This window comes from Cynoglossus semilaevis, chromosome 1 (assembly GCF_000523025.1).
Source record: "Cynoglossus semilaevis isolate Cse_v1.0 chromosome 1, Cse_v1.0, whole genome shotgun sequence".
In the NCBI taxonomy this organism is placed as follows: domain Eukaryota; kingdom Metazoa; phylum Chordata; class Actinopteri; order Pleuronectiformes; family Cynoglossidae; genus Cynoglossus; species Cynoglossus semilaevis.
This window is the reverse complement of record NC_024307.1, coordinates 15663221-15678633: the sequence shown is the minus strand read 5'-3', so window position 1 is coordinate 15678633 and position 15413 is coordinate 15663221. Positions and strand designations below refer to the sequence as shown.

The 15413-nt window shown below is 39.5% G+C and overlaps 3 protein-coding genes across 8 annotated transcripts in view; 1 reads left to right on the top strand and 2 right to left on the bottom strand.

The window, feature by feature from the left end:
• ccdc177 (coiled-coil domain containing 177) overlaps window positions 1-1685 on the top strand; it is a 100848-nt gene extending 99163 nt beyond the window's left edge. For all 4 annotated transcript variants that reach the window (XM_025055453.1, XM_025055448.1, XM_017033715.2 and 1 more), the window contains one exon: window positions 814-1685. The gene's annotated coding sequence lies outside the window, so the exon portion shown is untranslated. The remainder of the gene's footprint in view (window positions 1-813) is intronic.
• Window positions 1686-1965: 280 nt separating this feature from the next.
• On the bottom strand, window positions 1966-10349 carry plekhd1 (pleckstrin homology domain containing, family D (with coiled-coil domains) member 1). Of its 2 annotated transcripts, XM_025055809.1 has the most exons (14): window positions 10209-10349; window positions 9419-9553; window positions 8813-8906; window positions 8641-8730; window positions 7931-8007; window positions 7310-7401; window positions 6938-6990; window positions 6555-6649; window positions 6366-6459; window positions 6066-6295; window positions 4612-4744; window positions 3966-4110; window positions 3101-3244; window positions 1966-2635 (listed from the first exon to the last, which is right to left on the bottom strand). In XM_025055809.1, the coding sequence occupies exons 2-14, from the start codon at window positions 9523-9525 to the stop codon at window positions 2472-2474; spliced, it is 1518 nt and encodes a 505-aa protein (XP_024911577.1). In that variant the 5' UTR covers window positions 9526-9553; window positions 10209-10349; the 3' UTR covers window positions 1966-2471. The 2 variants fall into 2 exon arrangements, with proteins under 2 accessions (XP_024911577.1, XP_008311843.1); XM_008313621.3 differs by having other exon boundaries at window positions 9419-10214.
• Window positions 10350-12692: 2343 nt separating this feature from the next.
• Window positions 12693-15413, bottom strand: part of slc39a9 (solute carrier family 39 member 9) — a 5565-nt gene continuing 2844 nt past the window's right edge. For both annotated transcript variants that reach the window (XM_025056123.1, XM_008313610.3), the window contains 5 exons: window positions 14876-15070; window positions 14423-14491; window positions 13965-14050; window positions 13494-13628; window positions 12693-13143 (listed from right to left, as the gene is read on the bottom strand). In XM_025056123.1, coding sequence (XP_024911891.1) covers window positions 12910-13143; window positions 13494-13628; window positions 13965-14050; window positions 14423-14491; window positions 14876-15070 — 719 coding nt within the window. In that variant the 3' untranslated portion in view covers window positions 12693-12909. The remainder of the gene's footprint in view (window positions 13144-13493; window positions 13629-13964; window positions 14051-14422; window positions 14492-14875; window positions 15071-15413) is intronic.

Here is a 15413-nt window from a genome sequence, read left to right as displayed (position 1 = left end):
CAAAAACTTTGACAAAATTACAAAAACATTCGTAAATTTTTTTATTGTTTTAGAAAAATGTTTTTACAAACATTTTCATCAAACTTTTAGTGTTTGACCAGAAATGACACAAAAGGTTCACATTTTGACAGAGAATATTATAGAAAAAAAATCTGAAAATGTTCTCTAAATGCCCTAATTTTATGAGAAACATGCAGGAAAAGATCAAATTAAAAAATAATACATTTATTAAAAGTTTTTGTCATATCTTTTTAGTTTTTGACCATAAATGACACGAAGTTCACATTTTTACAGAAAAGTTTATAAATTCAAAATGTTTTTTAATTGCTCTTATCTGATGAGAATGTGCAGAAAACATTATATTTTGAATTTTTATTTTTAAAATTTTAATGAACATAGTTATAACACATTTCTCAAAATGCTGCAGAAAAGATTAAATTTTGATTTTTTAAAAATGTTTTAAAAAGAGTCTTTTTAAAAGATTTTTTAATTGTATGTAATTTTTGATAGTTTTGACCTAGAAAATACTTTGATTTATATATATTTTTTGCTCAAATTATATTTACAGTATATAATATGCCCAAACTTCTGCAGGCTGGTTACAAAATACTTTTTATTTTCTGATTTATTAATTTTTATTAGTTTTTTTTTATAAGTTATTAATTTCTGATTTATATAATTTAATTTCATGTGTTGAGGTAAAAAATTTGACATTCTTGACCTTGTATTTGCCTTTAATAAGAAATCAGCAGCAACAGGTGATTGTTGTTCATGGAACTTTATTCACTGATTTTACTTTTTTTTTTTTTACAGGAGCCAGGACAACATTTACTTCAATACAAACATCTTTTCTTCTTCTATTCCACTTTAAAGCGTTGCACCTTGGATCAGTTCATCTGTGCTGGTCAACAGTGTTGGGGTTAGAACATGGCTCTGTCGTCATTAGGGAACGTTGTTCTTTTTATATCATATCATTTGTACATGACCATCATTTGCCTGCTTTCTTTCCTAATTACTCCCAATATTTTTCATCATGCACAGACTTCCAGATGGTGCAGTAATGTAAAGGTGGAGATAAGAATTCTGACCATGTTATTTGAACAACTTAAATCAGAGAAATGAGGAATAAAGACATTTTCCAAAAAGGAGAAGAACTTCTGCGTTTTCCTGTTCTCACATCATTTCATTTCAACTTCATTCAGTTTAATTTAACTTTGACTCCTTCTCTATAAACATGTGATGCATTTCTTTCTTTAACTTTTTGTTATATTAACGTAAATTGTTCTGATGTACAGTATATGCTCTGTGTCATTTACTAAATATTTTAAAATCTAAAATTTTTCTATTGACACTGCTGACCTTCTGCCACCTCTACTGCTACACCAACCATCTCCATGTCCTCTGTGGCTACATCCATACATCTTCACTGAGGTTTTTCCGTCAGCTCCATCTGAAACCACCTCAACCTCACCTCTCTACCTTTATCTCTAAACTGCTCCACCTTAACTGTTCCTCTGACCTTCTACTATTAGACTGAGCCACTGTCTCTAAACCATATATCATAGCAGGTCTCACTACTGTTTTATAACTCTTCCCTTTTAACTTTGCTGCTATTCTTCTGTCACAGATATTCCCTTGTCTCCATCAAATCCTCCTGCATTCACCCTTTCTTCACCTCTGTTCATTCTTCTGGATTGTTGACCGTAGGTATTCAAACTCATCCACCTTTAGTACTCCACCTCATGCTGCTTTAATGTTCCACTTGCTGCACTCACCTCATGCTGCTTTAATGTTCCACTTCCTGCATTTACAAACGTTTTAAGTCTTGCTCCTGCCGACCTTCATTCCTCTTTGCTCCAAAGCAAACTTCCAGCTCTCCAGGTTTTCTTCCACCTCCTCCCTACTCTGACCACAGACGACAATGTCACCTGTAAACATCACGGTCCATGTCTGACCTCATCTGTCTAACTGTCTATCAACACAGCAACAAAAAAGCAGCTAACAGCTGACCCTTGATGTAACCAACCCACGACCTTGAACCCATTGGTCACTCTGACTGCACATCTTACGATTGTCTTGCTGGCCTAGCACATATTCTACAGCCTCAAATTCTTCTCTGCCACTCCTGACTGTCTCATACAGTACCACAGTTACTCACCATACACCCTACCAATCACACACTGGGCTAGAGATACCTATTTATTCTTAGTGTTTTAAAATACACAGTTAGATATTTACAGTAAATACTTCTAAGGAAGAATTAAATATTTTTGTGCTTTTAAAAATTTAAACAAATCTACAAATATCCTTTACTCCTCACTTAATCTCCACCTGAAGTAGATTCTTCAAACATTTGGTTTAGTGGGTTTAGTTACTGAGCTGTCACACTGCTCCATGAGGGAACCCAGAAGAAGAACGTCTACAGATCCTACTTCAAAGTAGTCCCTCACTGTCCACGTCTAACCTCTGTCTTATCCGTCCTTCTTGGTGGTGGCGTCCGTGCGAGCGATGACCTTGTAGACATTCTGTCTGAGGCTGATGTCAGAGGTCAGTCGTCTGGCCGTCTCCTTCAGGTCCTCCACGCTGCTGCTGCTGCTGCTGCCGTTGCCTGCAGCGAAGGACTTTGAGTGTTTCACTGGAGACAGATACGAGAGGCATTAGTTTGGATGGATGGGACAAAATAACATGTCAAAAATATAGATAAAGCAGCCACTTAAATCACATCTTTCTTATTTCTCTATCTTCTGCCACACTATTATGCTGACACACACACCTCCCCATTAGGGGGCAGTAATGTATCTAAATTTTATTTACAAGCCAGAAGATAGCACAGACATACACAGGAAAATAAAGATAAAAAAAAAACATTTTATTCTTCTAACTTCACCTGTGTGTTTATTTAAATTAACTCTCAAATTTGCTTATTGTGTTAATAAATTCTATTTGATAAAAATCATACTTATATAAGACTAACAGTAGGAGTTTAGTTGGGTATAAAAAAACTGGTTAATAAAGATAAATATTGAACTGAACAGCATAAAAGTGTGTGTCAATGTGTGAGGCGTGTGTCAGTGTGTCAGTGTGTGTCAGTGAGACTCACACCAGTGATGTCTGGACGCTCTCCTCTGAATCCTGCAGCTCTTGATTCGGCGAGCGGCGGCTTTGTGAAGATAAACTGCATTTTTCATGATGGCAGGAAGTTTGGCCTCAAGCTCTGCTGCACTGATGCACTCCTCAAAGAATTCTGGGAAATATTACACAAATGGATTGGATGATAAAAGATACATGGCACAGATAATGCTGGATACTCATCATCATGTATTAGACAGTTCACATTTTTGACTGCAGGTAAAAAACTACAGATCATGTATCTATATTCATTATTATAACTGTTTATGAACCACAGTGATGTTATTGATGGTTTTAATCAATTATATAATTTAATATTGTGACAATGTGTCTTCAAATATGACAAATAATAACCACTAATTTTAACAATTAATTTTTACATTACACTGAATGATAACTATATGATTATATGTATAATATTTATTTTTAATAGTATTATGCAATACTATTACACAATAAAACAAATCACAGTAAGGAGCTAAATAATTATATTACATCATAAATGTTATATGGAATAAGATTGCCATTTGTATGATAACATTTTTAAATGTTATTTAATATAAACAGTGTAAGACACGCGCCGTCTGACTATACATCTGTAATATACATTCTCGCCAGCAGAGGGCGACAAAATACGAAAATATGACTGGTTTTAAACGTCGGTGTAATGTATTATAGTTTGGTTGGTATTTAGGTTACGAATTATACTGTAACTATTGTCATTTTTGTTTTCTCATTTCTTTCATCGACCTCCAGTTTAACCTGTTTTTTTTCTTACACTGTGGGTCTAACCCAGAGTTCACCCAGACAACAGACGACCTGCAGGTTAAACTCACTCCTCAGCTGAGACACGTCTCCCCTCATCTTCTCGTCACCCTCTCTGCTCCTCTCCAGTGAGTTCAGACCATGTTCCAGGTTCTTCAGAGCTTCTTCAGCCATTTTCAGCCTCTTCTCCAGCTCCAGCCGAGACTCGATCTCCGCCTAAGACATTAAACAACATCAGAACCAATCAGATCACAGGACTGGTATCGATAAATGTATGTATCACCTCATCCAATTATTCCTTATTTAAAGTTAATACATAAAGACAAATGTCTTCCTAGTTCAATTGGGTGACCAACGTTCGGTGTAACCTTTAGTAAGACATGGCTATATTTGACTTATATTAGATTTCTCTCTCTTATCTAAAAAAAACCTAGAACATATTTAAAATGACACAGGCTTGTTTCCAGCAACACCTGCTGTTGTGTTTAAAAACCACTTCTTAAAAACTGCATAAAAAAGCACTAATTTGCCTAAACATATGGAGCTATGTGCTTTTTTGTGCTGAGATTTCAGAAAATCAACCTTTGATCAAGAGAAACATACTAATAATAATGTTATTATGTTACTAATAATGTTTTGGAAATGTCTTAAATTGAATAAAAATGCACAAATCGCCTAAAACTTTTCCTGCCGACCTCCCGCTGACCCCTGTTTTACCTTGAGCTCGGCCTCAGTTTGCTGTTTGTCCACAGTGAGCTGAGAGAGCGACTGCTGCAGCGTCCGAGCCTGAGACCAGTAGAACTCTCTCTCCTGCTGCAGGATCTTGGCCCGTTGGTCGTTCTCCATCAGCCTGAGAGACAAACACACTGGAGGTCAGGCTGAGCAGAGACACACGGCCATTTATTTGGATTATTTTAACGTCCCAACTATTTTCAGCCTGGGGTAAATCCTCTCAGAGCATCCACAGGATTAAGAGGATGCTGCTTTGTTACAGTGGTGGATTTTCTAAAGTTCGTGTCAGAGTATTGTTAACATTTCCAAAGGCTTGAATCAGCACTGCCAATCTGAGAGTGTGTTTTCCTGTCAGTCAGACAACAGCAGCATGTTTCACTGACTGCAGCAGAACAACATTAGTGGCACACAGTCAATAGCAGCTGCCTGTAATGGGTTGATGATCAATAAACATTTCCAGCAGTATTTACATCCTCTGACCCATTAGTGGACAACAGTGGAAAAGTCAGAGGCTTCGACCCTGTGGACACAACAAGACCTGCACTGCTCTAATGTTTCTCCTCCCAGTGACAGAAAACAGTTAACGTGACTCTCTAACTATATATATATATATATACATTTATATAATGACCCAAGTGTCATAGTGACATAATTAGACCCGCATTATATAATAACTTCATTTAACATAAATAAACCAAACAGGAGAAACCAATCAGATTTATCTCCAACACAAACTGAACATATAATAACTCCAACCAGTATGAATGTCAACAGAACTAGCTCAGAAGACCAACACAGAGCTGAGTTACCAAACCCACTGATCCACAGTGAAGCATTCTTCACCTAAACTCAGTTTAGCATTAATAAGCTAAACTAAACAAAGACAAACTCTAAATAATCCAGCCCCCCCCTTAACCTCCCCTGCCCGACCCACACCCCCTTGCTGCCACCTAGTGACTGGAGGCTTGTTATATTTCAAGCTTTACAGCAGTGGTACAGCTATGTCCGTTGTGCCATATTTCATTGGAAGGCCCTCACGGCCCCCCGGCACTTCACCGCGCCTCCCCCAGGGGGGCTCGCCCCACTGTTTGAGAAGTACTGCATTAATCTAAAAAGAAATAAAATAAGTTTACCAAAGCTAAGCTCAACTAAACTGACAAATGATCAACTAAAGAAAGCTAGGCTAAACTGAAGTGTAAAAAAACTAAACTCCATTTACTTTAACCTACTCCATTTAAGTTAACAAAGTTAGGTTTAAGTAAACCAAGCTGAACTAGCGAATCAAACAAGCCCAAAATAAAACAAATCTAAAACCACACAATACAAAAAAACAAATTACAAACTCCCCAACACTCAGATTACTCAAGCTAAACTAAGACAAGTCAAGCTAAACTCACCAAAGCTGATGACTAGACTAAGCTGAAGTAGAGTGGACTCACTTCTCCTGCGCCTGCTCCTTCTCCTGCAGAAGGATCTTCATTTGCTGCTCGATGTGTCTCAGGTCCTTCAACAGATCTTTCTCCCTGACCTCCTGCTCCTCCTCCTCAGTCTCCCTGCAGGTCAGAACTGAGCTCTCCTCACTCTTCTTCTCCTCCTGCTGCTCACCCTCCTCCTCCTGCTTCTTCACTTCCAGCAGTTGCAGAGTTTTCAGCTTCTCCTGCGACAACTCCTGCAGGAGCAGAGCAGACTCTTAGACCTGATGTTTCTCCTCCACTGAGAATCAGTCTGGGTTTTGGTACCTCGATGGATCTCTGCAGCATCCCCGTTAAGCTGCTCAGCTCCTCCTTCTCCGTCTCCACACCCTTCAGGGACTGAGCTGTTCCGTCCAGGTCCCTGAGACCAAAATAAGACCGTGATACAAAGGTCAAAGGTCTTTAAATGTTATAATAAAACGTTCTGGAACCTGAGTCAACAAACAGTGTCTTTACAGTTTTATTTGCTCCTGCTCTGTCTTCAGTTCCAGCACCACCTCCTCAAACTTCATCTTCTCCTCCTCCAGGACCTGGTTCAGGCGCTCCAGCTCCTGCAAACACAAATGTCACAGTGTGTTGCTGCAGTACTGGAGAAGTGAACAAATGAGATTCTTCACATTGCAGGAAACGCAGTGACAGGAAGGACGGAGAGAGAGAGGAGCAGGAAATGAAGCTGCAGTGGGAAAAAAAAACCCTCCTAAACCCGACCACTCAGTCCTCTGGGTCCAAGAAGACTTTTTTTTCTCACAAAACTTATCTTTTCTTTTTGTTCTGCACCAGGAAAAGTCTTGAAAATGAAACTAAACTAAATACACCTAGAGATATCTGTTGTGTCTCACCTCTGTCTGAGCTCTCTGTTGACTCAGCTCCTCCGTCTCCTCCATCAGTTTGTCTGCAGAAAACCACATGATTTGAGCATCATCAACATAGGTTTGTTAACTTAAGGAAAACATTACATTTTCCCAGCCATGGCATTTTAATCTTTTGTGCACACACCTCATTTTTACCTTAAACCTAAATGAAAACAAAATGACTTTGAAACAGGAGGGTGGTGTTTGAACTGTTGTTCCCTTTTTTAGTTAGTAAATCAAGGGCTTCTTCTACTAATTTCTACATCTGACCCTCAGATGTCACTGATTCTTACACATTTACACACTGGAGCTTCAAGCTTCTAAAGGTCCATAAACGCAGCAGACATTCTCCACATTTACCCAGATACCCCTGCTTCTCCTTGGCCAACTGCAACCCCTGAGCCTCCAGACTCTCAATCATGGCTTCACCCAGCTGAGCGTTCTTCCATGTTCTGGAGGAGCAGTAAAAATATGACATCAACAAAAGTGTAAATATCAGATTTCTACGGTGCTAAAAGCTGTCAATCAAAATAAAACACAGAGAAATTAATATTTGTTAACCGGCCAATTATAAGGCTTTAAGCCGAAGCAGGACAGAGAGAGGAGAAGGTCGTCCATTAACTGTTAGGTCATCAGTACCACGGGACCATAGATCCTGCACAGAAAATCGATCCCCAGTCTTTATCATGTATTTTCCACTAAAGAGGATCAGAATTTTACACCTTATCTATGGTATAAACACCATAAGCTTTTCCCTATAAAGCCATTAGCACATGAGAAGTAGCTTCGTTAACTGCTGACTCATTTATTTCTGCAGTCATGGGAGACGCCCCCTGGTGGTTTGTTGCATCTCAACCTGTTTCCCACCTGGACTTTACTTTAAGAAATGTATTCTTTTTTTTCTAAATTGTGGTCAATGCTAAACCATCAAACGCTCCTACTTTAAATTTTATAATTCTAACCAGTAGGACGAAGACTCACACTTTCCCAGAGTCCTGCAGCATCTCCATCCACTGCAGCTGCTCCACCTCAGACTCAGCAGCCAGGACGACGGTGCCCTGAAGCACAGACACAAATACAAGTGTGTGGAGATTCAAAATCTAAAAGCTGCAGAAAAATATTTTTTTAAATGATGTTTCCAGATGGCAGGTGTGAAATAAGCCCAGTCCAAAAAAAATAAAAAATACTATTTAAAGTATTAGTTATTAGTTAAACCCTAAACAGAGAATTTATTATCAGGTATATTTAATTCAACAGCAAACAATGAAAAGAATGTTACCAATAGTCTATTTAAAGTATTAGTTATTAGTTAAAGATTAGAGTAAAATTGCTGGTTCAATATGAAGTTAGACATTGTCTGTATTTAGACATTTTTTAGACTATTGATTGACATCAATAAAAAACCAATCACAACCAATCATGTCTGTAGATCTTTGTAGAATCAGCTCCACTGCTGCATTAACGTGAGATTGTTTTTACTCTGTTACTCAACGCTATGTTTTTTTTTCATTTCCTGTCTAATCTGCTGCTGGCTATGTTTTTTTTTCATTTCCTGTCTATTCTGCTGCTGTACTTTTTTTACTTTTTTATTTCCGTTTAACCATGACTTCTGCTGCTGTGACATTAACACATTTGCTCCACTGTGGTACAGTGAGTGTGTTCTGAATCATAAATCTAAAAACGTTTATTACTGTGAAGTCCTCCAGGTTGATGACGATAGAGAAGGGCATCCCCAGGTCTTCACCGATGGACACCACACACCCACCCAGAGGAATTACTCCCTGACAATCACACACACACACACGTATTTAAAAACTCCATGTTGGTGCAGTCTAAGAAACAGAAGCAGCAGCTGATCCTCACCTTTGGGTGGATGTTGAAGAACCGGTTGGTCTCAAAGTTTCTCTTCTCGCTCTCAGCATAATAGAGCAAGAAACTGTCTTTGATGATGAAGAACCTTAGTGCAGAGGAAGACAGGAGAGCAGCAGTGAGTCAAACCAGTGGCGCTGAGAGGAACCAAGGTCTGTTGGTCTTCTCAGCACAAATGTGATCAGTGGATGGCTGATGTCATCACACATTCAAGAATAGAAATCATGACACTCTTCAGAGAGGACGAGACCTACGACACTCTAACACCAACAGTTGAGGAGAAAAACCTCTAAAAAAGATTGGTTTAATCTGTAGAAACAGAAATAACTTCATTTTCATGATGGAAGTTTAAAAGAAAAAAAAATCTGAAAAAACTCAGATATTTATTTTTTCCCTATAAGTATAAATGGATCTCAGCAATGTGTTAAGGATAATTCAAAGATTATACATTAGACATTACAGATCAGATCCAGGAAGTTAAATTATTTACGACAAAAAAGTCAAGTTATTTGTTTCATGCTATTTCCCAACATCTTAGAAGCCTGAACCCTCAGGGGCAGCAACAACCTCCCACCCTCTTAAATCAACCCCGACTCTCACCTGCGGGACCATTTGGCCGAAGGTCGTCCGAAAGGCCTCTTCCACAGAACTCCATGAAGCTGCACTTTGGTGCTGATGTCCAGCACCTCGCTGTCGGAATGCTCCATGGACGACCAGTTCGAGGGCAAAGAGTGTCTGGACGAAGACGAAAACATTGTCAGTGAGTTAGCTCACCCAGGGAGAGAGGTTGGTTCAGAAAATATCAATGGATGTTCCAGTCAATAACAATGAGACCAAAACAGAATCAATCAAACAGTGAGGATGAGGAGAGGACACGTGCAGCAGCAGCAGCAGAGCTGGAAAAGTAGGAAAAGAAAATCCCAATAATCCAGCAGGGTGGAATGATGCAGCTGCCAATACTGTCATCAGCTGGAGGCTGACTGACCACACGCAGGAAGAGGAGGCAGGCAGGGAATCTTTAGGACTGAGTTACTAAATCTGAACCCGGTCGATACACTGCAGCCAGTAAAAGCTGTTACTGGGATTACTGTGCTCTCAGAGCAGCAGCAGCAGCAGCAGCAGCAGCAGAGTCCAACTCAGTTCATCCATCCAGTGAATCAGCAGAACATCTTCAGCCAAGGCGTGGCTGTTCGGCTCTCTGATGAAGAGGATGGAGAGTCAGACGAGGTTAACACGCAGCTTTAACACCAGATTAATTTACAGGACGTGTGTCAGAGCAGAGAAGGCAGATTATAAAGACATTAACAGCTCAGTCTGTGCAGAGACAGAAGGAAACAGCCCGTCCCTCCAGGAAACTGTTTAACAGAGTTAAGAATACATGACTTCTTACCTTGGTTTAAACAATATTCCATTTGACAGTTCAATAATTGCAGTTGATCAATGGAGCTCGGACTCGGGCGACATCTGTTGACAAATTAAAAACAACTAGAATAACTTTACATCACCACAATGTTCCTCCAAATCTTCACCAGTTAAAAAACAACTTTAATTTAGTCGTCATCAAACACAAACATCGCTTTACAGTTGATTTGTACAATCAAACGTGGAAATAAGGCAGAGTCTGGAATGGCAGGAAACAAAAATAAAAAATAAAAACACCAGGCTAAACAGAAACAAACAGAACCTACTCCAAAGCTTTAGCCAAATCCCAGTTAACAGAGAAGATGCACTGTGTGAGTACATGTAAATGTTAATCATTCAAAAATACTAATATTTTTCTTTGTCTGGAGAAGTCGAGTGTTCTGACAGCTGTGTAAATTATTCTGTGGGTTTGAAGGACTGTTTTACCGTTTCTGGCTAATTTCATTACATTCAATTAAAAGTTTATTGTGTAGGACTGAGCGACGTCTGCGCCTGAAGTTAAGTGAAAACAGATCATGTGGCTGCTTCGTCCGGGAGACAAAAATGTCTTGAAAATGTTGGTGCAATTTAAGTTTGAATTAATACGATTTAAATTGGAATTCTGCATAAATAATTACGAGTCAGAATTACGACCCTAATATTCTCAAAATTTAGGTTGGAGGTCAATTATAAATTTAAGATGTAATAATTAAAAATAATTATTATTACTATATTGATCAAAGACTTAAATCTGATTTAATAATTCTAAGATTCAAAGATTTTGTATTTTCTAATTCTGTTGTGGCCACAGTGTAACTTACATATTCGGTATTTTTCCAATTTGCAGGATTGCACTGACATACAATATTATTTAATTTGTTCAATGAGAATAATAGTTATGTAGGCACAGCGTTACAATCAAAATGCAATGGACTTTTAAAGATTTATCAAGGTGTGGGCCAACGTGATTTTATAATCCTGTCTACCAAAGGTGCTGCAGTAACAGTTTGGGAACCAATGCCTTCTAGAATCCACTGATGAACAGAGTGTAAAATGTGTCACAGCAGCCTAAGACTGTGGACTACAAGATTGGGGGGAAAAAAAGGGAAAGAAGAACAATAAAAGAAAGATTTTGTATTTTACATTTGCAGGATGACTTGATGCTTCAGCAGGCAGTGACACAGACTTCTCATCCAGAAACAGAGCAGCTGCTTTGGATGTTAATGATCTAACTGGTGTAGGGTTTAATGGAGCAGAGAGTGATGCTGCATTCAACTCACTCATATTCTGACGACATGTAAATCATAATTGCAGTTAGTGAAGCTGTAGGTTCATGAAAAATAGCAAATGAAACCAGTGATGTCCGTCTGTTTAGGCTCATGGTCCCTAAAGGATAACAGGAAGTTTAGTTTTATATTCGCCTCAATCAAAAGATTAAAAAAACCCTTTCACCTTGAAATAACACATTATACAAACTTTACAACAGCTCATCTGCCACGCCTATTTATATTAATTAATTCCCATGTAAAACAGAAAAGAGTCAAACACATCCAGACACAAATCAGGTCAAACATCTGTCACATTTCTGGACCTTGATCCCATCTTAACCTCACCTAAAAAACCAGGGTGTTTTCAGAACAGAGCGATGTTGTTAAAGGAGCCACAGCAGAAGAAAAAAACTGTTTGGTTCTATTTTGGCCTCAAGTTCAACCAGTAGGTACAAGGGGAACCTGGAGGGGCAGATCTTTGCCTCAATTTGCATCATGCTCAAATATTATTACAAGTGCAATGCAACATGTACCTATTACTAATAACACACCACTGTTAGCTCTTTGAACTGGCATGGTTCTGCCGCAAAGATCCCTTTTCAAACCAAAGTCTAAAACAGAAGGAATTGTCTGGTTATCTCAAAAAATCTGAATTTTTTTCAGTTTTCAACTATAAGAAAATACTTATTTTTAACGGGCCCAGACACACAGTGGTGTGTATGCAAAGCTCAAGACAACAGATAACAGCACTATGTTCAAAATACCACCAGGTTTCTACTGCGCCTGGCTCTGGTTCGACAGGACCATCACTGTGTGAATCTACAGGAAAGACCGATATTCATCAGGAGTCGTCGCCCCAACAATCCACCGCCCTGGGTTTACTCAGAGGGTCTGTTTCAGATGTGTTAATATGGCACTAGAAAAGTCAGTTTGACGCAGTTCTGTACAGTTGTACTGATAAACAGCTACATCAGGACAACGTCTAAATCTCACTGTGCAACAGCCGTCTAACAAACAAACAAAACAAAACATCACTGTGTTGAAGTGGGAGTCGGTTCGTTGGCTAGTTGACAATGACGAGAGGAGTTTGAATAAACTGAATGAACCGTCTTGCGGCCTTTATCAGTAGAGGGAGCTGGTGGGACACGTCTGGACCTGTACAGTAGCTGTACTCTGTTGGTATCAGGAAAAAAAACAGTCACATCGTTTGTTTGTTTGTTTGTTTGTTTGTTGTTTGTCTTAGTTTCCGCTGGAGTAACTGGTTTTTCTGACACTGTCCACTGTTCTGCATCAGTTCTGGGTCAGGTTCTTCAGAAGACTGGTTTGATCCAGAAGTTCCGGCTGAAGACAGGGGTTAAGACGTTTCTATCCAAGTAGTTCCGACGTCTCTGGTTCTGCGTGTCCTTCTCTGTTCAACAGAGTCTAGTGGTGGTGGCCCACGGACAGAACCAGAGGGATGAGGCAGCCCAGAACCAGAGCTCCCACTTCCACTTTGCTCAGTCCCTTTCCTCCATTGCCTCCTGCGGGGGAGTGGCTGTGGCCCCCACCCCCCACCTCAGGAAGGACATGGACGGTGGCCACGTACAAGAAGGTGCCAGCAGAGAAGAGCATTGCCACGCCTGTGGCGTTAATGTCTGACAGGGCTTCTTTGCTGCTCTGAGGGTGGAGAGGAAGATGAAACAGAACAAAGTCCAGAAAGAAGGACACAGGTTTGGTCAGACAAGATCACTTCATGTAGCTGTGAAAAACTGATAATGGAGTTGATCTATGTTACATACATATATACATACAGACAGCAGTATATGTATACATATATACACATATATAAATACATATATATACAAATATATATACATATATATGCATATATACACATATATACATATGTATACATACACACACACACACACAAATATATACGTATATATACACATATATACGTGCGTGTGTGTGTGTGTATATATATATATATATATATGTGTGTGTGTGTGTGTGTCCTTCTTTACCTGACTGAGGCCTAGGAATGTGATCATTGCGAGGACAGGAGCTGCCAGAGCGAAGACCAGGAGATGTTTGCGAATGCGGTTCCGTTCAAGACCAGCATGCATCAGGAAGGACACCAAGCCAAATGCTGCTGGTGCCTGAACACACAAAAAGCAGGGTTGTTTTTAAATGTATTACATTTTTTATTCTAAAAAAACACTGACAGTGAATTTGTGTTTTTATTGATATATTTTATTCACACTTGGAGCAACATTCTTAAGTATGACACATCCTTTCTTCTCTTGCTGACGTCAGTCACTCACTGACACACCTGGAAACCAAGAGTTTAAAAAATTCTTAAGTATGACACATCCTTTCTTCATTCTTTCAACATTCCAACTGTTGCAGGAACAGTTAGATCTACAATGTGATGATGAAGTTATATTTAGAAATATAAGACCAGAAAATATTCTGGCAGGTGTGAGGGAAGTTACCTTATGTAACATGATGGCCACAAAAACAATGAGTTGAACGCTGGTCTGGGAGGTGGAGGCAGCAGCTCCAAGTGCGACTCCATCCGCTGCAGACATTTAGAAACTGTTAGATAATAATGTAATCGTTTTTTTATCGTCACTGTGGTCGTAACACTACTAGGTTATTTCGGGCAATGTCTTTATATGATTCTTTTGTTTATATGTATTTAACATGGAGTAAGCGTAACGACACAGGCAAACTTTTATGATTTTAGGAAGTCAATTAGGAGATCAGCACCAATAATCTGTTTTCTACTAGGCCTTCTTAAAAAGTGTTCAACTGCTGCTTTGTGTTCATAAACACAGGAAAGTCATAATGTTTGAATAATATTCAAATTAGTCTGGAGAATACTGTTGCTTTAATGTTGGCGTCAGCTGAAGCAGCTCATTAGCATCATGAGAGGATTAGAAAAACCCACCTGCAGCGTGAACCACGAGACCCAGTGTGGTGGTGATTTTTGAAGAAGTGACTCGTGCAGACTCTGGATCTGGACAGGACGAAGAATGAAAGAATCAATATCTAATACTGGTTATAATGGTAAATGTCAGCTATATGGTACATGGAGGTAGAAGTGATAATGAGTGGTCACTGTGTAGCGCCACACACTGGCAAGTTACTGAAGAGTTGGTGGAACTTTGGCTGTTTAAATAAAAACACTCACATTGTTTGGCTCTGAGTGTGGGTGCATCTGGGAAAACAGAATGTGTGGTTGAGCCATCTGTAGGTGTTTTGAGTGCAGTTCAACAAAATAAAAATGATAAATGCTGCCAGAAAGAAGCCTCTGTCACCAGCCACCATTTTTGACCACCTGTGCACTGTTAATTATTTAGTAAAGCACTTCTGTGAACAAGTCATCTGCTGTTGGACTGACCTTCAGTGCTGTGCACGTGAGAACTGCCAATCTGATCCACCAGTAGCATGAAGACGAAACCCAGGACCAGAGAGACACCGATGCAGGCGTGAAGCTGTTCATGGCTGTGTTCATGAGTCCCGCTGACAGCTTCTGCTTCAAGCTTAGCCTGCGAGGCCTCCACAGAGCCGGCTGGATCGTGACTGTGGTGTCCTCCTGCAGGAGTGTGGATGAGAGGAGAACAGACGGTCACACAAGAGAAAGGAATTAAAGAAAGACACAAAGACCCTCTTTAACAGCACTGTTTTTTTAGCATTCATAGCTGTCTGCTGCCATCCAGTGGAAGAGTATTTAATTGTTGTGTCTGTCACACATTGACAAAACGAAAAACTACAATAATAAATAATTATTTTTAGACAAATTAAGGGAAACTAGAGTTTTCCCTGGTGCGCCTAATGATCCTTCAAGACACACTAGTGTGCCACGGCAGTGATTGGGAATCACTGATCTAGTGATTCGCAAATTTTGTAGTAGAGTACAGTTCAAACATTTGTGTTGG